Raw genomic sequence first — 21,818 nt, 5'->3', positions numbered from 1 at the left:
CCCCTCTGTGCTCCATGGTCTGTCCCCCCTCCACCTCACCCCCTGTGCCACAGGGCCCCATGCCCTTTGCACCTATTACTTCAGCCCACTTCAGCATGCAGCTACCTCAGCCCACCCTGTGGTCCATGGCTTGCCCCCCCCTTTGCGCTTGGCTACCTCAGCCCCCTCTATGCCCCATGGCCTGCCCCCCCGGCCCCTACACATCCCAGGACTCTATGACCCCCGTGCCTGCTACTTCATTCAGCTCCCTCTGGACCCATGACTTTACACCCCCTGCACTTGCTGCCTTAGCTCTCTCTGTGCACCATAGTCCTGCTACCTCCATGACCCTGGCCCTATTGCCCCCATGTTCCCTGGGTGCCCTGCCTCCCGCATCCCCTCTCCTGCCATGCCCCCTGGGGCACCTGTTATCCTCATGGCCCTCCCTCACATCTCTTTCACCCTGCTCTGGCTGCCCCTATAACTGCCTGTCACCCTGCTCTTGTCACTGCCTATTGCCCTGCTACACCAGCCTGTCACCCTGCCTATCACTCTGTCCCTGCTTCTCCCTACTTCTTTTTCTCAGCCCTTGTAGGTTTTATTTTCCTAGTTTCCCACTGTTGGGATGCTTTAGGATCATACGAGTTCTAGTTATAATACCTCAATCAATTAATCTGTCCTTGCAAGTGCAAGATAAGATCTGATCCATCCTGTGCTGGGGGCTCCTAATTGGATAGGTGTTTGTACATCACCCTATTGTGATGGGGCTTGATCCTGTTTGAAACCTTCAGGTGTTGCCACAACACAAATAACACATAGTAATGTGTTTAGCATGTGTGTGCTACGTGCAGAGTGGGGTCAGAGAAGGCAGGGGCAGGCTATAACTCCATTACATGGGAGCATTAGGGAGCTTTTAGAGTCAGACAAGTGGAAAAGCTATTGCAGTCTTAAGTTGTTGCGTGTGAGCTTAGTCATGACCCTGCTACACAGACTAGTCATGGAAGGTTATAGGAAGGAGGCTCCTACCCAGAGATCCCAGCTTGCAATATGGCCAGGTTTTGGTTAATTTGTGTCTAAAATTCACACAGCACCCTCGATACTGTAACCAGAATGGCTAAAAGATTTTATATGTGGAAAATATTGGGCCAAATTCATTCCTGGTGTCGCCCCATTAAAGAGTTCAACCAGGGACAAATTTGGCCCACTGTAGTAAAGGGGGGAAAAATAACTTCTTCTTATGTGAGGGTCGATATCAATGTATGAGGTGTTTGGGGCCACACTGCAGCCTACCCTATGCATTCAGGGGTGTAGCCAGCTGTCTGAAATGTGTGCTGGCTCTACTGCTCCCCTCCTGTGATTACACCCGTAACCCCACATGACAGACCTGATGTTGTACAACAGGATCATCACTAACCCTGCAGGTGCAGTTAGACTGAAATATGGAGCAGGTGTTAACCCTTGGGATACTGAAGAGTACATGTTTTGGGTACCTCTCCTTTTCCCCTCACCAGGCACGCGATTCCCTCCACCACCAATGATCCCTCCCTGCCAAAGCAATTTCCTCCTGCTGTTCATTCTCTCCTCTCAGCTGCCATTATTGCGTTGCCACACAGAGCTCTGAGCTCTGTACTGGTTCTTGGCGTATGAGAGGAGTTGTGAACCAGCATCATAGCGGGAGAGCAGGCTCAGAGGAGGAGAGGTAGGTTTTTGAGAGCAGAGAGGCAGAGCCAGATGGGTTTCTCCATTGCAGAGTCCCAACGTGACCCATCTGTCAGCCATTAGAAAACAGCTCTTCTCCTTTGGCGCAGCAACTCCAGTGACTTCTAGAAATTAGCCAGTTTCCAGATGATGTGTGTTTGGAAATTAGCTTATTTTCCTAAGGCTTAATAATAAAATCTGATGAAGAATTAAGTGAACTTGCTAATGGCTATGAGAAATGTTGCTGCAGAAAATTAAATGTCATACATTGGATATCTGCCTTATCTTCTGTTTCTGCTTTAATGAAAGTTGCACCATTGTTACCTGGAAAGATCAAAGAATGCAGAGCACAGATTGGCTTGACATGAGCAGCCGTATGCTATAATTTTGCAGAGAAAGAAGGTGAAATCATCAGTTCTCAGAACCTTCCTTTACACTAACTTTTTATTTTAAAGCACATTCCAAAATGCTAATGAGGTATCTCAGAATTGCAAGTTTTTTTTAAAAAATGGGCAGTTTCAGAAGAGATTTGATTAAAGTAGCAAGAAAAGGCTGCTTTGCTTGATCCATCTCTTTTTGGTCCATTTGGTCATTAGGTTACCTACAAAGAGAAGAACGTGTATGGTGCAGAGCTGTGGTGTAACAGTTGGATCACTTACCTTGAAGAACTTTATGGAATAGTTTCATGCAGCGGTTAAATCCAGTATTCCAGACAAAGCCCTTGTTGAACTAGTTCCTTGGACTTTTGTGGTTCTACCTAAGAGCGGGATGGCAGCAGTAAGCAGGACTCTGGGGTAAGCTTCACATACCAAATACTGTGACTTGGCTAAAGGGCTGGCTGATGTTGGTCATGGTGTGTTCATTTTGATGGAATAAATGGGCAATCTGGCATTCTCTTCAGTGGGAGTTGACAGCACTCACCTCCTTGCAATAGGTAGTCAGTACCTCGAAAGATCAGACCTTTTATGACTAAGAATAAAGTTTGTAGTTATTGTCATTACGACAGGATCTGATCCTGCAGCCTTTATTGCCCAGATTGCCCCAGTGAAGTCAGTCACTGTGAGACCCTGTACCCCATGTTCACCATTTTATGTTATATTTTGTACAAAGTATGCCTTGTGAGGTATCATTTGAAAACTCATAATCTGCTGAATATTATTATCATGTTGAAATGTTACTCCTGGGGGAATTCTGTGAGATTGCGCAATGCAGAATTTTGCAGAAATTAATGTTTTTTGCGCATAATTTCCTTTCCCCCACAGAAATGGATTGCAGGGCTGCTGGCCGCCACTACGGGCCACTGGATCTGGCAGAGCCCAGCTTGCACATAGAAGACACTGGGCCGGGGGAGGGAGTAGAGCAGGGGAGGGCAAATTACGGCCCGCGGGCCAGATCCAGCCCCTTGGGGCTTTGGATACGGCCCGTGGCACCACTAGCACCATATCCCTGCGGCCCCTGGGGCTTTGGATACGGCCCGTGGCGCCACTGGCACCATATCCCTGCGGCCCCTGGGCAAGGGGGCTGAGGGCTCCATGCATTGCCCTTGCTCCAGGCACCGCCCCCTGCAGCTCCCATTGGCCGGGAACGGGGAACTGCAACCAATGGGAGCTTCGGGGGAGGTACCTGGAGGTGCGGCAAGGGCAGTGCACGCAGAGCCCCCTGTCCCCCAGGGGCCGCAGCACTTCCGGGAGCGGTGCAGGGAGCCTGCCCTGGCCCCGGTGCACGCCGCTGCCACCCCGGCGCCGCTTGAGGTAAGCGGTGCCGGGCCGGAACCCGAACCCCTCCTGTACCCCACCCCCCCAACTCCCTGCCCTAAGCCCCCTGCTTGCACTTTGCACCCCTCCTGCACCCCAATCCCCTGCCCTGAGCCCCCTCATACATCCTGCACCCCTGCGCTGAGCCCCTGCTGCACCCTGCACCCCTCCTGCACCCCAACCCTCTGCCTGAGCCCCCTTCCGCAGTCCGCACCCTTCTTGCACCCCTGCCCTGAGCCCCCCCTGCAGTCTGCACCCCTCCACCCCAACTCCCTTCCCTGAGCCCCCTCATACATCCCGCACCCCTCCTCTGCCCCAATCCCTTGCCCTGAGCCCCTTCCTGCACACCGCACCTCCTCCCACACCACGCACTCCCTCTTGCAGCCCAACCCTCTGCCCCGGCCCTGCATACAATTTCCCCACCCAGATGTGGCCCTCAGCCCAAAAAGTTTGCCCACCCCTGGAGTAGAGAGTTCCTAGCAGCTGTAGTTCCCTGTACGCCCTGAGGGAAGGAGATAGTGGCACGCAGGAAACTCCACACAAGCCTGGCTGGGACCCAGCAACAGGCTGTTTCTCTTTCTGGATCCCTGGGCGGTAGGGGGGTGGGTGTGGTTGGTGGGGCCACAGCTAGGCTCTGGAGTGGAGGGGATGCGGGTATCTGGGCTAGGGGGGGCCCCCATGGCTGGGCTCTGGTGGGGGAGGGATTCAGGTATATTGGCTGGAGGAGCCCCGTGGCTGGACTCGGGAAGGGTTGTGGGTTCTGCGGAGTGGGAGAGGAACTAGGTTGTCATAGGGGTTTTTTTTAACTCTCTACTCCTGGGGGAATTTTTGTGTGTCTGTATTGTTACAGACATACCTGCTGACAGGTATTTTGAAATAAATTACCAAAATAATTGAAAGTGGTGTGATTATGTAGTGTTGTTTTGACAAATAAAATTTGCAGAATTTTAAAATGTTATATGCAGAATTTTTAATTTTTTGGCACAGAATTCCCCCAGGAATGTGTGTAACAACACTGCATGTAAAATTGAGATTTTACTATATGATTGTTACTGAAACTTGTAGTTCTTGGTAACACCCACAAACCAATTTCTCAGAGACACATCAGCAAAGGGCTAAAGAGCCATTACCGGCTCAATCAGACATTCTCCAGCAGGGCGGGAGTTGTAAACAAGAAATTCACAATTCATCTGAAGGGCAGTTTGGAGCTCATGTAGGCAATGGAACTGCCTGACCCCATGACCCAGCAAGGGATTGGGGTATAGGAAGGGATGAAAAATATCCATAGCCATTTCTCTCCTCCTTCCATCTCTCTGCTCATGACAACAATGAGTCTCAAAGAACTGAACAAAGGGGGGGGAGTGGTTCCATGCTGGAAAGGGATGCAGCCTGTGAAATGTATTCCAGCTCAGGGTGAGACAAACCTTTTGCTTTTAAACCTATTAGGCTTGGTAAAATTTGGGAATTAGCTTGTAGTTTTATCTTTTTGTTTCTTTTGTAACCATTCCTGAGTTATACTCAACTATACTTGTCATCACTTAAAATCTGTCTTTCTCTAGATAAACTTGTTTTATTGATTTATCTAAACTGTGTGTTTTGGTTGAAGTGCTTGAGAATCTTAGGTCAACAAGCCTAGTGCATATTCATTACCCATTGTTGGAATGAAGCCGATCTATCTATGAGCTTATACTGTCCGGGGGAGGGTCCTGAACAGTATAAGATGCACGTTTCTGGGGAGCAAGGTTGGGGCTGAGGGGTATGCATGGTGTCATCCTGTATATAATTCATGAATGGCTGGGCATAGCATTCATGCATTCAGCTGGGAGTGACTTTGCATGCTGGTGGCTGGGAGTGAGGAGAGCCTGGAGGGGCTGCTGTTCATCAGCAAAACAGTGTAAAAGGCATGCCGGGCTGCAGAGCTAAGGGGACACAGCACTCCAGCTGGCACTCTGGGGAATGTCACAGTGGTATTGTTCACTTGAATTAAGAGTTCCCGGACCAATGAAACCAGATCTCATGTGCCTCTATTGTGTCCCCTCATGCTCCTCTTCTCTCTAAACTAAAAAGTCTGATCTTTACACTTCCTCTTAATGAGGAAGATTTTCCATGGCTCTAACCATTTTCCTTGCCTGTCTGTACCCTCCTATTTTTGCTGTTCACACTATTTCCACGTGGCTTTTCAGTGAAGATTGGTGATCCAGGGCCCTGTGAACTCTAGTCACATGATAGAAATTAGCCTAGTGCAGTGGTTCCCAAACTGGGGGGTTCTCGGGGGGGAAAAAATTCCCTAATGGCAGACAGAGCTGTCCCTAGGGACCCCGGACAGCACAGGGCCAGCAGCCTGGAGCCCCTGGACTTCCAAGAGCTAAGCAGATCAAAGCAAGCATATCTATCATACTGAGGAGATTTAAACTCCAAGACTCCTTATAAGAAATGGAAAGGGAGGTGGATATTTTTTTGCTGTTTTTAAAATTAAATAGGCAGCTAGTGTTGTTTTTAAAATTATTATGAAGAACGAGTTTAAGCTTTGTTATAATGTGCGTTGTTTTCCTGGACTGCTCAAGACCTGAATGCTTATGTAGGAGGAACTCTGAGTTAGCTTCTTAAATACCTTCATGCTGTTTCACATCTGATACTCCTTGATGAAACATAGGAGCCTTGTCTTGTAACAGGCTTATTCAAAGTGATACAAGCTACAGAAGTAAGATCTTGGAAGTGTGTTGCCGTTTTCATAATGTAATAAAAATAGTGTAATTATAAATAATAATTAATAATAAATAGTGTGTAATAAGCATGTCATAAAAACAAATTTTATATTTCCAAGATCACTGCTTTTATAATTTATACTCAGGTAAAGGAGAAAATCCCTGGGAATATTCATTTTTAGGAGGGGGTTTGCGAGACTTGACATTTTAGTGAAAGGGGTTCCCAGGTTGTTAAAGTTTGGGAACCACTGGCCTAGTGCAATCCGTCCTGGAGGCCTGTCATCAACACATGACTTATTTATTTGAAGGAAGAAAAAGTGATCATTAAAATGTCAGGCTGTACTACAGGACCAAGGATTTGCAGATGAGATCTGTCCGATTGTGGGATATGAAACAGGGGCTTGGTCTGTTCATCTGTGCACAGAACTCCTGAGTTCTAATCCTCCCAAGCCACTTAAATACTGTGTAGTTCAATTTTCCTTGATTGTTATTTTTCCCCATTAAACATTTGCCTTCCTTTGAAAAATGCCTTACATCCTGTGTAAAATTGTAGTATAAGCAAAAAGTATTGTTGTTGCTAATATGATTACTTAATATTTGTAAACCACTTTGAAGGTAAATGTTATGTAAATGCTCATCATCATTAATATTACCAGGGTTGTGGTGGAAGCTTCTTTGCTTGGGACATTTAAAAATAGCCTGGATGGAGGACTATAAATCTCTTCCATCTCTAGTCCATGTTCTTGGACATGGTGTCATGTATAAGGCCCTACCAGTTTTACAGCTGTGAAAAACATGTCACAGACCACAAAATAAGCCCTTCCCTGTGAAATCTGATCTCCCCGTGCTGCTGGGAGTGCCCCAGCTGGGAGCTCCTAGCTGCTAGTCTGGGCTGAGCTGGGGAAGGACAGGACTTGTCCTTCCCCTGCATGGCCGCTCTTGGTGGGGAGATCAGACCTGCCTGCAGAGGTAGCACAGAAGTGAGGGTGGTACACCCTCACTTCTGCACTGCAGCAGCCCCGGAGCTGAGCTCGGGGCTTCCACCCCTCAGGGTGCCTGGGCGTGGCGCTTCTGCCCCCAACGGCTCCTGGAGTGCCCATGCGTTTATCCACCATTGACTGGGGCTAGGAGCCCCTGGCAGGGCACTCCCAGCAGCAGAGGGAGATCAGATTCACCTCCAACTCTGGGAGCCTCTTTCCCTACTGCAGGAAGCTCCAGGGCTGCTGCCCGGCTGTGAAGGCATCACAGAAGTGAAGGTGGCAATCCCCTGGCCCCCCTACAACAGCAACTCTCCCCCCCCAGACCCCACGATCATCTTTTGGGTCTGGACCCCCATGGTTAAAATACCTTGAAATTTCAGATCTAAACAGCTGAAATAGTGAAACTGACAGATTTTAAAACCCTCTGGCTGTGAAATTGACCAAAATGGACCATGAATTTGGTAAGACCGTAGTCATGTATGTTAGTCAGGGCTGGCTCCAGGCACCAGCGCAGGAAGCAGGTGCTTGGGGCGGCCAATGGAAAGGGGCGGCACGTCCGGGTCTTTGGCGGCGGGTCCCTCAGTCCCTCTCGGAGGGAAGGACCGGCCGTCGAATTGCTGCCGAAGAATGAAGCAGCACGGTAGACCAGCCGCCGATCGCGGCTTTATCTTTTTTTTTTCTCTCCCTCTCTTCGCCGCTTGGGGCGGCAAAAACGCTGGAGCCGGCCCTGATGTTAGTCTACTGAACTTGACTTCTTTTTTCTCTGCCTCCCTGTGGAATGGAGGGGAAGAATAACTAACCCTGCCCTGTTTGAATTCCCTTTAGTTTGTTGCGTCAGGATGCAATGAACAGGTTACTACCCATTGCTTGCCATCTGCATACATCCCTCAGCCAGCATAACTCCAACAGGACATCCATCGCCCGCATTCAGAGGCAGACGTACGGCAGGTCCTACCCAGTGCTCTTGGTCAAGCCTGATGGATCTACTATTCACATCCGCTATAAGGAGCCAAGGCGGATACTTACAGTAAGAAATATTGAGCAAAATCTATTTTTTAATAGAATTGCTGGGATGGAGGTTGTATTGAGTATTGCACAAATAGATATGAGTATTGCACAATATTGCATAATGAGAAGGATGGAGTTACAACTTCCTCTGAAGCATCCTGTATCAGTCACTGATGCACACATAGGATTTGCCATATTGGATCAAATCATTGGTGGTCAGGATATTAGACTGGATGGATCACTTTGATGCTGTAGAGAAAGGTGATAAACCTCCAAATAGCCTTGTTCATTTGTCCGGGGGCAGAGTTGTCTCCATATCCTGAAACACGAGGTTCAATTAACTTCCTCCGAGGAGGTAGAGCCTCCAGTATTTTTAATGGTCATCTCTTCAACAGGACATCAGGCTAGGTGGATCATTAGATACCGTTGGGGTGGCTGTTCCAGTGTTCCTACATCATAAATACTTTGTAAAGCTGTAGAAGTAGTACTAATTAGCAATCACATTGGATTTTTGGAAAGTTGTGTTCAGCTCTATCCCAATTTCTTCCTAGTTTGCTTCCCCAGCCGCCTCCACCCTGAGAGGGCCAAGTTACATTCATTAATCCCTGCTTGTTGAGGGCAGGCTGCATCTCCCTTTAGAGCCTGTTAACATTGCTCCAGGTGGTGGCCTGAATGATGAAGGGTGCTCCCTTCCCTTCAGATGGATTACTGAAGATGGAGGGGGCTAATCTTCAGAATTTTTTATTTTCCCCTCACCCATTTATAAGAATATGGGGCTGAAATCTCCCCTACCCTAGAAATGTAATGAATGCCCTGTCTGCGTCCTGTGGGTGGTTACAGTTCAGAAGCCACCTCATGCTCCAGGCATTTTTCAGGCAACCCCTGCTCCCCTCTTTCCCGCTGATCTCAGCCTCCTCTGGCCAAAGACAGGTCTCTGAGATACAGGCCTTTTAGGGGGGGAATGTGGTGATTCCAGGAACCAAATCCTTTTACTCCTTGGAAAGTCACTTGAATACAAGAGCAGGTGGGTCAGAATCTGGATGGTTCAGGGGATTAGTAATAGGATAAAATGCCTTTCACCTTTAGGTCACCAGCACAAAACAAGTCCCAAAACTGAAAGTCATTGCCATCTGATGTATCTTACATACAAGTTTAGTGGGTCTTGGGTCAGCTCCCAGTGGGTAGGTGCCCACAGCACAAAACCCACCACCAGCACAAAACCCACCACCACCACAAATGGTTCTTATTGGCCTAGTACTGAATGAGTCCAATTGAATTATCATTGCATGCCTAGATGTGGTCCATCCAAGTCAGGGTTGATGCACCATGGCTGGTGGGGTGAGAAGTAGCCAGTGCTGTATCTCTAGTGTGGATAAGCACAGGACTACATTTCACAGAGCTGTTTGCCCAACACTTTTCTCCAGTAATAAATCCACTTAAAAATGCAATCTTCCTAATTGAAAAGAAACCCAATCCCTCCTCCCACTTATTCATTATTTTTTTTTCAGCTTATTTTGCACAGTGTTAATAACTGCAACCTCTACATACCACAGTACTTTTCCCATTGCCCAGTCAACCCCTGTTGGAAGGTTAGATGCTTGTGTTCTGACGACCTTTCACTACTACATCATACATCCTCGGGATAACAGATGAATGCAGAATAACTTCTGCATCTGCCCCCAAACCAGTGAAACCCCAGCAATCAGTAAGAGATTTGTAATTAATAAAATGATTCCTATTTGATTAACCTCTATTGGGATTTTTATTTTGCAGCAAACTCCTCTCCTTTTGAACACTGAGGTATTTGAATAAGATGCCTTTGACTGATTAATTTTTGTTCCCCTCCACAGATGCCTGTAGACATTAACACTCTTTCCGAGGCCGAAAGAAGAGCGAGGTTACGGAAACGCGATCCCAGAAGGCTTAAGAGCAAACAGGAGAAAGTGTTGGATGATGATTTTAATTTGGACGATTACAGAAAATTTTGGAAGAAGAAATGAATTTGTTCTGAGGATCTGTGGAAGTGTAAAGGGAAGATTTGGCAACCTGGGCCTGCAGAGAAGGAGACTAACTTACTGTTATAAGGAGAAAGTTGTAGCTGAGTAAAGATTCTTTCTTTCTCTTCTGTGCACCTGTTTCATTTTGTATGTATGTGTTATTTAGTGTTGGTGAAAGCTACTGGACTGACAGTCCTGGAGACTGAAGTTTCTGTTTATCCACTACTCAGATACAGTATGGGCACTGGCAGTGCAAGATCCTCCAGTCCGACTCATCAAAAATACCTCAACCGTGATCATCTCATGGTCTAGATAATACTTAGTCCTGTCATGAGTGCAGGGGACTGGACTAGATGACGTCTCGAGGTCTCTTCCAGTCCTATGTTTGTATGAACATATAAACGTCCGTACTGGGTCAGACCAAAGGTCCATCTAGCCCAGTATCCTGTCTTCCAATAGTGGCCAATGCCAGGTGCCCCAGAGGGAATGAACAGAACAGGTAATCATCAAGTGATCCATTCCCTATCACCCATTCTGAGCCCCTGGCAAATAGAGGCTTTGCATTTATCAACATTGAATTTCATCTGCCATTTTCTTGCCCAGTCACCCAGTTTTGAGAGATCCTTTTGTAGCTCTTTGCAGTCTGCCTGGGATCTAACTATCTTGAGTAGTTTTGTATCATCTGCAAATGTTGCCACCTCACTGTTTACCCCTTCTTCCAGATCATTTATGAATGTTGAATATTCCCAGTACAGACCCCTGGGGGACACCAGTATTTACCTCTCTCCATTCTGAAAACTGACCATTTATTCCTACCCTTTGTTTCCTGTCTTTTAACCAGTTACCAATCCATGAGAAGATCTTCCCTCTTATCCCATGACATCTTACTTAAGAGCCTTTTTGGTGAGGGACCTTGTGAAAGACTTTCTGAAAAATCTAAGTATACTATATCCACTGGACTCCCCTTGTCCACATGCTTGTTGACCCCCATCAGAATTCTAGTAGATTGGTGAGGCATGATTTCCCTTTACAAAAACCATTACAACTTTTTCCCAACAAATTATGTTCCTCTGAGTCTGACAATTTTGTTCTTTACTATCATTTCAGCCAGTTTACTCGGTACTGAAGTCAGGCTTACCGAGCTGTAATTGCCAGGATCACCTCTGGAGCCCTTTTTAAAAATTGGCATCACATTTGCTATCCTCCAGTCATTTGGTACAGAAGCTGATTTAAATGATAGGTTATGAACTACAGTTAGTCGTTCTGCAATTTCACATTTGATTTCCTTCAGAACTCTTGGGTGAATATCATCTGGTCCTGGTGACTTACTACTGTTTAGTTTATCAATTTGTTCCAAAACCTCCTCTAATGACACCTCAATCTGGAACAGTTCCTCAGATTTGTCACCTAAAAAGAATTGCTCAGGTTTGGGAATTTCCCTCACATCCTCAGCAGTGTTCCCTCTAAATTTTCCCACCCATGTGTGGAATGAATTTTGTTATGTGCACTGATATGGAGGTGATATGTGACGCATCACCTCCATATTGGTGCATATAACAAAATTCATGAAGGTGGGGCCAAGGGGTTTGAAGTGTGGGAGGGGGCTCAGGGCTGGGGCAGAGGATTGGTGTGCAGGGGTATGAGGGCTCTGGCTGGGGGTGCAGGCTGTGAGGTGGGGCTGGTGATGAGGGGCTCAGGGATGGGGCAGAGGGTTGAGGTGCAGGGGTGTGAGGGCTCCGGGTGGGGCCACAGATGGGCTCAGGCCTGGGGCAGAGGGTTGGGTGCAGGGGGTAAGGGCTCTGGGGTCGGTCCAGGGATGGGTTTGGGGTTCAGGAGGGTGCTCTGGGGCTACAGGAGGGGGAGAGGTTCTCTTCCCCGCCCAAGCAGCTGTGGGGCTGGGGCGCAGGATAGGCGCCTTCGCTGGCAGGTCTGGGCCGGGGCTGGGGGAGGGGCCTCAGCTGGTGTCGACGGTTTGCGCATATGAGCCAGTGATCAGCAGCGACAGGCCAGGGCCCCTTCCTGCTGGGATCCATGCTCTGGCTCTTCCCAAGGAGCTGACCTCCTCGGCTCGCTCTGTGTGTCCCCCACCAGTGATCTGCTGCACTTCCTCTGGAGCCCAGCTGCACGGTGCCCTCCTTGGCTGGCAGTTCGGAGCTGTCACTGGTGGGCCCCGAATCAGGGCGAACTGGGCTCTGTGAAATGGGATGGCTGCTCTCGGCAGCCAGGCAGGCCCAGCTCCAAGCCCACAGCCTCCTGTTGCCTCTGCTCTCTACCAGCTCCCAGCTAGCCAAGGGGTCCCAGGGCAAATGAAAGGCCAGCAGAGACCCATTGTTCCCCAGCAGGGTGGGGAGCCAGGGCAATAGGAGCTGATTGCCCCAGTCTGTAGCGCAGTGCATAGGACAGACAGGCTGCCATAGCCTCCCCCCCCCCCCCCGTCAGAAAGAGCCCAATCCTGTGCCACTGAGCCCATGGCACTTGGCTACATGGGAGCAGCCCCACAGAAGGGCTCTGCCCTGGAGCCCTGCTAAGCCCCGCCTGGCATTGGAGGGCTCTAGCCTGTCTGAGCACTGGTACTGTACTCAGCCGCTGGCAGGGACCTAGGGACCCTCTCCTCCCATGTTTGGGCCTGGCTGGGGCGCCATGGCTGGGCCGGGGCTGAGCTGGGCAGCTGCGGCCAGGTCAGGGTTGGGGCCGGGCTAGGCCACCCCGGCTGCGGCTGGGTTCAGGCCGGGGTAGGGGTGCCCCAGCTGTGGCAGGTTGGGGCTGGGGGAAGGGCAGGTTCCCTGAGCGCCTGTGCAGCGCTAGGAAGGCTGCTGCGCGGCCTTGCAGCTTACGGGGAACTTAGATCCTCAGCCGTAAAGACAGATGGAAAGAATTCATTTAGTTTCTCTGCAATGGCCTTATTGTCCTTGAGGGTATAGTGTATTAAATGAGAATATTGATATACTAGGCATCACAGAAACTTGGAGGAATGAGGATAATCAATGGGACAGAGTAATATCAGGGTACATTGTATATTGGAAGGAGAGACCCCTGTATATTGGAAGGAGAGAACAGGTCATGCTGTTGGAGTGGCACTATATGTGAAAGAAAGCATAGAATCAAATGAAGTAAAAATCTTAAATGAACCAAACTGTACCGTAGAATCTCTATGGATAGTAATTCCATGATCTAATAATAAGAATATAGCAGTAGGGATATATTATCAACCACCGTCCCAGGATGATGATAGTGATTGTGAAATGATCAGGGAGATTGGAGAGGCTATAAAAAATCAATAATAATGGGGGATTTCAACTATCCCCATATTGACTGGGTACATGTTACCTCAGGATGGGAGGCAGAGATAAAGTTTCTTGACACCTTAAATGACTGCCTCTTGGAGCAGCTAATTCTGGAACCCACAGGAGGAGAGGCAATTCTTGATTTAGTCGTAAGTGCCACACAGGAACTGGTCCAAAAGGTGAATATAGCTGGACCGCTTGGTAATAGTGACCAAAATATAATTAAATTTAACATCCCTGTGGCAGGGAAAACACCACAGCAGCCCAACACTGTAGCATTTAATTTTAGAAAGGGGAACTATACAAAAACAAGGAGGTTAGTTAAAGAGAAATTAAAAGGTACAGTGCCAAACGTGAAATCCCTGCAAGCTGCATGGAAACCTTTTAAAGACACCAGAATAGAGGCTCAACTTAAATATATACCCCAAATTAAAAAAACATAGTAAGAGAACCAAAAAAGTGCCACCGTGGCTAAACAACAGAGTAAAAGAAGCCGTGAGAGACAAAAAGGCATCCTTTAAAAAGTGGAAGTTAAATCCTAGTGAGGTAAATAGAAAGGAGCATAAACTCTGGCAAATGAAGTGTAAAAATATAATTAGGGAGGCCAAAAAAGAATTGGAAGAACAGCTAGCCAAAGACCCAAAAAGTAATAGCAAAAATGTTCTAAGTACATCAGAAGCAGGAAGCCTGCTATCCGTCCCACAAAATATACAGCAATTGTAAACAGTTCAGCAGATAAGCTGCAAAACTAAAATTGAGAGGGAAACAGCTATGCCGCATCTACAACTATCAATCTTATGATTTTTCATGCTGTATCCCTTGCTCAGCCATTTCCTTCTCCCTTTCTCCCTTAGTTGCTACGCCCCATGTTCAACTGAGGTGCTGATCAAGCAAAAACTTATGCACATGTTTAATTTGACTCACGTGGGTAGTCTACCCATTGATTTCAATGGGGCTGAGGAAAGTGAAAGGTGTGTGTGTTTGTAGGACCGGGGGTTACCACTGTAATGTCCCTGGGGCAGGGTTTGAGCTTTAATATCTGTAAAGATTGTGGTGCTGAATAAAGGATAAATAATTTGATGCACATGGCGTGTGCAGGTGTGGATCCATGGGGGCCATCGCTGCACAAGGTTAAGGCTGTAGATCTAATTATGTCTGACAAGAAACAGACCTTGAATTCCTTTGGGATGGCATTTAATGCAAATAGGCTTTAAACTGTGAGATTAATGGGCTATTTTAAGATCAGCCCAGAGAGGAGCTTGGTAGCTTTGCCTTTTAACCTTTTGGCTTCCTTGTAACTTTCATGAGTGCTTTTTAAATGAGTTTGTGGGGGGGGGGGGCATGGGGGAGGTATCCTATTTTCCTCTCCCCTTTAACTCCTCTCCCATCCTGTCACTTTCGGGCATGGTACATGAGGCTGAGCAATGCTGGATGAAGTTCCTTCCACACCTAGTCAGCACCGCCTGTCACAGGGTCCACTCACCGTAGGTGCCACCTCCTCCTGGCCATCCTGGGGATTAGCTCTGGATGGGCGTTGCGCCCTCCCCTGTCAGCATCTCTCCGTCCTCTCACCCTGCAGACTCCTCTTATTCCAGGAACCACATGCTCTTCTTCAGGACTCATCCCTCCGGCCAGGTCACAATACATATTCCCCCTTTGCAGGGTATGAAAGTCCCTCCATAGGAAATGGCAGGCTTCCATTTACTGCGCCACGTTCCCCGTGGCTGGTAGGGGAACCCGGGCCCGCCCTCTACTCCTAATGCCAGCTCAGGGGCCCTCTGGTCAGCAGCCAAGGTCTACACTCCCATTCCTTGCTGCTATTCCCCTGAGCCTTCTCCTACCTTCCTAGCTTCTTCCCCTGTCTGGGTCTGCCAGCCTCCCAACTCCGTCCACTTAGGGAGTGACTGGAGCCTACTTCCCTGCACCTTTCTTCTGTTGCCAGCTACCTGGCTTTATACAGACCCCCATCTGCTCCTCCCCATCTGAGCCTGCTTCCAATTACACCGCTACCTCAATATAACGCCACCCGATATAACACGACTTCGGATATAGCGCGGTAAAGCAGTTCTCCGGGGGGGCGGGGCTGCGCACTCCAGTGGATCAAAGCAAGTTCAATATAACGCGGTTTCACCTAAAACGCGGTAAGATTTTTTGGTTCCCGAGGACAGCGTTATATCGAGGTAGAGGTGTAGTTCCCTGCTCCCTAGCTCCTCTTCCAGGTGCAGCCTGTGGAGTTAATTGCCCTGCCTGGCTGTTTTAACCCCTTCCAGCCCTGTGTGGGGTGGGCACCCCATCACACCACCCCAGAAGTGGTCTCTAATAAGAGCACTCCCTGACCTGCCCCAGCCGTACTCCCCGCCTCTGCCACTAAAGGGCATTGTGTGTTCTGCCCAGAGACTGGCAGGAACGTGAGCTGGCTCTTCGGTGCTCTTTGGCCAGACACAGCGGTGTCTGCACCAGCATTCCATGATGGCGGCGAGGAGAACAACTTTATGGTATAAAAGTTTAGTGAACTTAAATGTTCCCCTGTGGGCAGGATAATTATCCACTAGGAGGCTTCTTGAACCTTCCTTTGCAGCAGTTGGTGCTGGCTACTGTTGGCGACAGGACACTGGACTGGATAGACCACGGGTCTGTTCCAATATGGCAATTCCTGTGTTCCTAAAAACTGCCGAAAGAATGCTTGGACCAAGTGCTGGTTATAACGAAGGCTAAGATTTTGTCACGGTTATTTTTAGTAAAAATCAGGGACAGGTCACGGGCAATAAACAAAAATTCACGGAAGCCTATGACCTGTCCTGACTTTTACTAAAAATAACTGACAAAATGGGGAGGGGGGGGGAGTCCAGCACCCACTGATGGGTCTTCTCCTCCCCTCCCCCCATCCTCTCAACAGCTTGAAGCTGTGGGGCCTACAGCTGGGAGCTGTGGGGTGCCCCCACCACCCATGGTGCCTCGAAGCTGTGGGGTCCCCCTGCCACCCACAGCGGCTGAGAGCTCTGGGGTCCCCTGCCGGCCGCGGTGGCTGGGAGCAGCAGGGTCCCCCGCCACCCACGGCAGCAGGGAGCTGTGGGAGCCCCACCGGGGCTAAAGCGGAAAATGTCACGGAGGTCTTTGGAACTCACGGATTCCATGCCATAATCTGTGACATAATCTTAGCCTTCGTTATAACTGATTGAAAGGGGAGAGATTATAAAGACTGGGGCAGTGCATCTTAGAAAAGACACAACTAAAGGGGGATATGACAGAGGGTTGTACAGTCATGGATGGTGTGGAGAATGCGAATAAGCAAGTGTTATTTAACTCTTCACATAACTCAAGAACTAGGGTTCACCCGATGAAATTAATCGACAGCAGTTGAAGTATTTCTTCACACAAAGTATAGTCAGCCTGGGAAACTCATTGCCGGGGGTTGTTGTGAAGGCCAAAAATATAACTGGGTTCAAAAAAGTGTGAGATAAGTTCATGGAGGATCAGTCCATCAATGGCTCTTAGCCAAGATAGTCAGGGGTTGCAACCCCATGCTCTGGGTGTCTCTAAACCTTTGACCGCCAGAAGCTGGAACTGGACGACAGGGGATGGATCACTTGAAATTGTCCTGGCCACTGTTACTGACAGGATCTGGGCTAGGTGGACCATTGGTCTGACCCAGTATGGCTGTTCTTATGACAATTCATGGTCAAAGAACATAGGCCCAGATCCTTAAAGGTGTTTAGGCACCTAACTCCCAATGAATTAATGGGGGTTAGGTGCCTAAATACCATTAAGGATCTGGGCCATATTAACTACTGGAGGTACATGTTTAAGAAACAAATCTAGGAATTTAAGGGAACAGATTAGCATATCTCAGTCTTTTCTGGTTGGTCAGTCCTTATTCAAATGCAACAATTTTCATGACCCTTTTACCATTACTGTAAAACTAAGAGTTAAAACAAAATCAATGATATTATGATGATCAGTTACAGACAGAAGCTTGAAGCAATGGTGTGACGTTGTCTGATTAAAATATGACCATGCAAACCATTGTTGCTACCACTGTTATATAATTGCAATGGATCTTATACAAAGTTTGACACATGGCCAGAAAGGGTTAAGCAGCTTGCAGGCCAAATAGCTCAGAGTCAACCTTTAAAGACAAGTTATAAAGTATGTGAATGGTAATTAGGGCCATTCCATGTTAGATAGGCTAGAACTTTGAAATGCAAACCTATATTGTTGGAAATTAAAGGTGATACTAATTGTATGTGTTTACTTATATCTTGTTTAATGATTACCTATGTAAACGGACAGTTCCTGTCTGTCAATATAGCTACTGATTCAGAGATCAAATAGGGAATATTAACATTTAAATGAACTGTAAACATAAAATATCCCTGTGTTCCTCTCTCTTTGAAATGTATAGAAAATCACCTGAGAATGATGAAAAACGGGCAATTGCCTTATGTTAATCTGTGTAGATAATTATTGGTGATGCTTAGGAAATGAGTCCACTTCAAAGTCCCCATGAGTGCCTATTGTTCAGCTAAGGACTCCGAGCTGTCAGAAGAGGGCCTGAAGCTGTAGAAAAGACCCTTGGATCCTGATCCTGTCATCTCAGACCTGCTTGATGCTTCTTGCAGGAGAAGCTTAAGTCATAAGGCTGAGATCCCAGTCCTAATCTGGAACACCCTGAACATAAACATTGGACTACACTCTGGAGCCTGGCGGCACCGCCACAACACCATCCAGAACCGGCTGATGAAAGCCATCCCGCCGTCCCTGGGAAGATCACCCTCGACTCCGCCATCCCCGGGACAGACAGCAGACTGCAACCCGTGACGTGACGGACGCAGAAAAGAAGGTCCTCATCATAGACGTCACGATGCCTTTTGAAAACCGGTCACCGGCTCTCCACGAGGCCCGAGCACGGAAGACGTTGAAGTACACCCCGCTGGCCGAGACCTTGAGAGCCCAGGGCTACAAGGTCCAGATACACGCCCTGATCGTGGGAGCCCTGGGCTCCTGGGACCCCCACAACAAGCCGATTCTGAGAGCGTGCGGAGTTGGTCGACACTACGCCCGGCTCATGAGACAGCTCATGGTGTCCGACACCATCAGGTGGTCCAGAGACATCTATACGGAACACATCACAGGACACCGTCAATACCACACTGAGTAAACGAGACCGCCGACCAGGAAAATAACCCACTTCCTTCCCTGACGGACCAAGGAATGCACCCCACCCAGGTACTTATCCGCCACACCGATACTGACTTGGACTCCTTATTCATTCCATGGGTGGCGTACCCGACCCCACTTATCCACTAACACTTTAAAAACTCCTGCACCCCAATCTGAGTCTATGCCGGTTATGTGATATGTATGTATCTCTTCACCCTTGCAAGCGATACCTGTAATCCCTCTTATCCCAAGCCTGACCCCAGATGTACAGTACGTTCCCTCTTAACTCGTGTATATTTAATTTTAAACATTCACTTTAATAAAATTTTTTAATTTCTGAAAGAACTCTTTTCAACTATAAAGCTCACCATCTCTGCTATGAATCTGAATCTCAAGAACTGTACTCATGTCTGTATGTATACCGATCTTTTAACCAATACTCTCTCTCTCTTTTCTTTTTTAATACATTTTAGTTTAGTTAATAAGGATTGGCTGTAAGCGTGTATTTGGGTAAAATCTGGAATATCCATTAACCTGGGAGTTAATGTGTCCGATCCTTTGGGATTGGTAGAACTTCTTTATATGATGAATACGATTTTCAGTAATCCTCATCATATCTGACTTGGGTGTCTGGGTGGAGGCCTAAGGCTGGGCTGGTTTAAGAGAACTGTGTTGTTGGCTTCTGGGTAACCAGTGAGGTGTTATAGAAGCTGTTTTGTGCTGGTTTGGTAAATCTAAGTATTGGAATATCCACCAGCTTTGGGGATTGCCTGCCCCAATCTTTGCAGTTCACCCTAATTGAGTGACCTCAGTTGGCTCCCCTGGGACCCCAGTCACAAATGGCTTTTGTTCAGATGGTGAAATAAAGGTTCTGGAGCCTGATCCAACTTCCACTGAAGCCAATAGGAGTCTTTTCACTGATTTGATCAGGGAGCTACATCAGACTCCCGGGGATGAGGCTTGGGCCTGGTCTACACTGGGGGGAGAGGAGGGATCGATCTAAGATACGCAACTTCAGCTACGAGAATAGCGTAGCTAAAGTCGACGTATCTTAGATCGAATTCAAATCACTTACTTTGCGTCCTCGCGGCGCGGGATCGACGGCCACCGCTCCCCCGTCGACTTTGCTTCTGCCTCTCGCCAAGCTGGAGTTCAGCAATCGATGGGAGAGCGATTGGGGATCGATTTATCGCATCTACACTACACGCGATAAATCAATCCCCGGTAGATCGATTGCTACCCGCCGATCCGGCAGGTAGTTTACTAATTCCACACTTCTCATCTCAGAGTATGTCTAAAGACCCTGATGTTCCAACAAGCACTCAGTAATATACCTTCACAGCCCAATGGCTGTAGGGAGGCAGTGTGGTCAAATGGATAGTGCACTGGCCTAGAACACGACACTAACTTCCTTTGTAAAGGGCTTTGAGATCTATGGACGACAAGTGTTCTATAACAGTGTTTTTATTATTAGCAACCAATAACAAGCACATCTATAGCCCTTCTCCTCTGAGGATCTCAAAATGTTTTACAAACACTAAGGAATGACGTCTTATAACCCTCCCTGCCCATATTATTGTCCTTATTTTAGCTGTTACGAAAAGTGAGGTATAGGGCATTTAAGGCTGTGACTCAGTAGGGATTAAGCACCTAATTCCCTTAGGCTCCTTTGAAAATCCCAGCCTAAGGGAAATGCTCCTGGCCACACTGAACCAGGAACAGAAGAGTCTTTATGAGTTGCCGGGGGGTGATCGACCCCCACTTCACCACTGGGCCCCGTCCCCACTCCAATCCCCCACCCCACTGCTTCCCACCCCTGTTCCTCCCCGGCCTCTTCCTGCCCCTGCCCCGCCCCATTCCACCCACTCCCCTGAGCACACCCCGCCCTCACTCCTCCCCCTAGCACTTGCTGAACGCCGCTGAACAGCTGATTGCAGTGCGTGGGAGGTGCTGAGAGGGAGGGGGAAGGTCTGATTGGTGGGGCCCACCAGTGGGCACGAGACACTGGGGGGAGAGGGAGGAGCTGATGGGGGGGGAGCTGCTGATGGGTGCTGAGCTGCTGATGGGTGCTGAGCAGCCACTAGTTTTTTTCCTTGGGTGCTCCAGCCCCGGAGCACCCACGGAGTTGGCACCTCTGCCAACAAAAGTGCCATGTAGTCATAGCCTTACTCCCCAGTCTTATAGAAACAAGTCATCTCAACTAAGTGTGCTTGAGAAGGACTGGATAGTTCAAACGAATTACACGTCTCCATTTTGGGAAAGGCCGTTCTGACCAACCGAAAGCTTCCTCACTTTGTCAATATAAGCTCAATTATTTTGACTGGCCTGGTCTTTTGGGGATTTAGAACAGGCGAGGGGTTCTCCCCCTTTTGGAACCCAGAGTTGTTCTCATCATACTCTGACACATTTTCTAAAAAAAAAAATCTTAAAAAAAAATTCCAAATCTAAAATTTTCAGAACTGAATTAATTTTTGTACGTATCTTTCTGATTTATTGTATAGGGTCCTATATATTATATATTTCATAGGGCCATTCATATGCACCTTGTTTATTTTATAGGGTCTCATATCGGATATTACATAGGGCCATGCATATACATCTAGCTTATTTTATAGGGTCTTATATTCATATATTATATATTTCATAGGGCCCTTGGTATGCATCCAGTTTATTTTATAGGGTCTTATATATTAACATATGTTTCATAGGGCCTTTTATATGCATCTGGTTTATTTGTATAGGGTCTTATATATTCATATTTTATAGGGCCTTTCCTATCAATCTGGCTTATTTTATGAGGGGCTTCCATAATAAATTAATTAATACGTTGTGTTTTGCATTTTCTCAGTGCTTTACAAACATCATGTAATCCTCACAACAGCCCAGCCAAGGAGACTTGTGGTTAATAAATAATACTGACTTGTTAAGAGGGGACTCAGAAGAGACCTGGCTGTTACTGCTTGGTGTCAATACCTGGCAAACGCAGGGGGGTTAAAACTCCCCTGGGGGTGTTAATTTAGACTCAGCTACACACACACACACCCCTTTGCTCCTGGGAGCAGCCCCCTGGAACTCCAGGGGCAATGAAGTCACTTGCGCGCGTGCGCACAGCCTTTGCAGGCTCGCGCGGCCTCTCTGCCTGTGACGTCAACCAAAGCAGCGCGGACGCCTCCCTTCTAAACCCGAAGGCACCAAGCGGCTGCATGTGCACCCCCCGCCCCTGCAGCCACTTGGTACAGCTTGTGCTCTCCTC

The 21,818-nt window shown here is 48.0% G+C and overlaps 2 protein-coding genes across 2 annotated transcripts in view; both read left to right on the top strand.

Moving 5' to 3' along the window:
• The first annotated feature begins 2,387 nt into the window (after nucleotides 1-2,387).
• Nucleotides 2,388-21,818, top strand: part of CUNH1orf35 (chromosome unknown C1orf35 homolog) — a 33,876-nt gene continuing 14,445 nt past the window's right edge. Inside the window, exon 1 of the mRNA XM_026652078.1 lies at nucleotides 2,388-2,471. The gene's annotated coding sequence lies outside the window, so the exon portion shown is untranslated. The remainder of the gene's footprint in view (nucleotides 2,472-21,818) is intronic.
• MRPL55 (mitochondrial ribosomal protein L55) lies at nucleotides 2,389-10,249 on the top strand. Its single transcript, XM_026652079.1, has 3 exons — nucleotides 2,389-2,471; nucleotides 7,942-8,143; nucleotides 9,975-10,249. Exons 1-3 carry the CDS (start codon nucleotides 2,446-2,448, stop codon nucleotides 10,122-10,124), a joined length of 378 nt encoding a protein of 125 aa, XP_026507864.1. The 5' UTR covers nucleotides 2,389-2,445; the 3' UTR covers nucleotides 10,125-10,249.

This window comes from Terrapene carolina, unplaced genomic scaffold, assembly GCF_002925995.2.
Source record: "Terrapene carolina triunguis isolate 2854851 unplaced genomic scaffold, T_m_triunguis-2.0 Scaffold111, whole genome shotgun sequence".
NCBI lineage: Eukaryota > Metazoa > Chordata > Testudines > Emydidae > Terrapene > Terrapene triunguis.
The sequence above is the reverse complement of the archived record's forward strand: the minus strand, read 5'-3'. Positions and strand labels throughout refer to the sequence as shown.

Excerpts from the sequence above, each read along its gene's own strand:
- MRPL55 (XM_026652079.1), top strand. The coding sequence starts at position 2,446 with ATGGCAGCAGTAAGCAGGACTCTGGG. Across the intron at positions 2,472-7,941 it reads GCAGTAAGCAGGACTCTGGG|TTTGTTGCGTCAGGATGCAA; the intron begins GTAAGCTTCACA and ends AATTCCCTTTAG. Across the intron at positions 8,144-9,974 it reads AGCCAAGGCGGATACTTACA|ATGCCTGTAGACATTAACAC; the intron begins GTAAGAAATATT and ends TCCCCTCCACAG.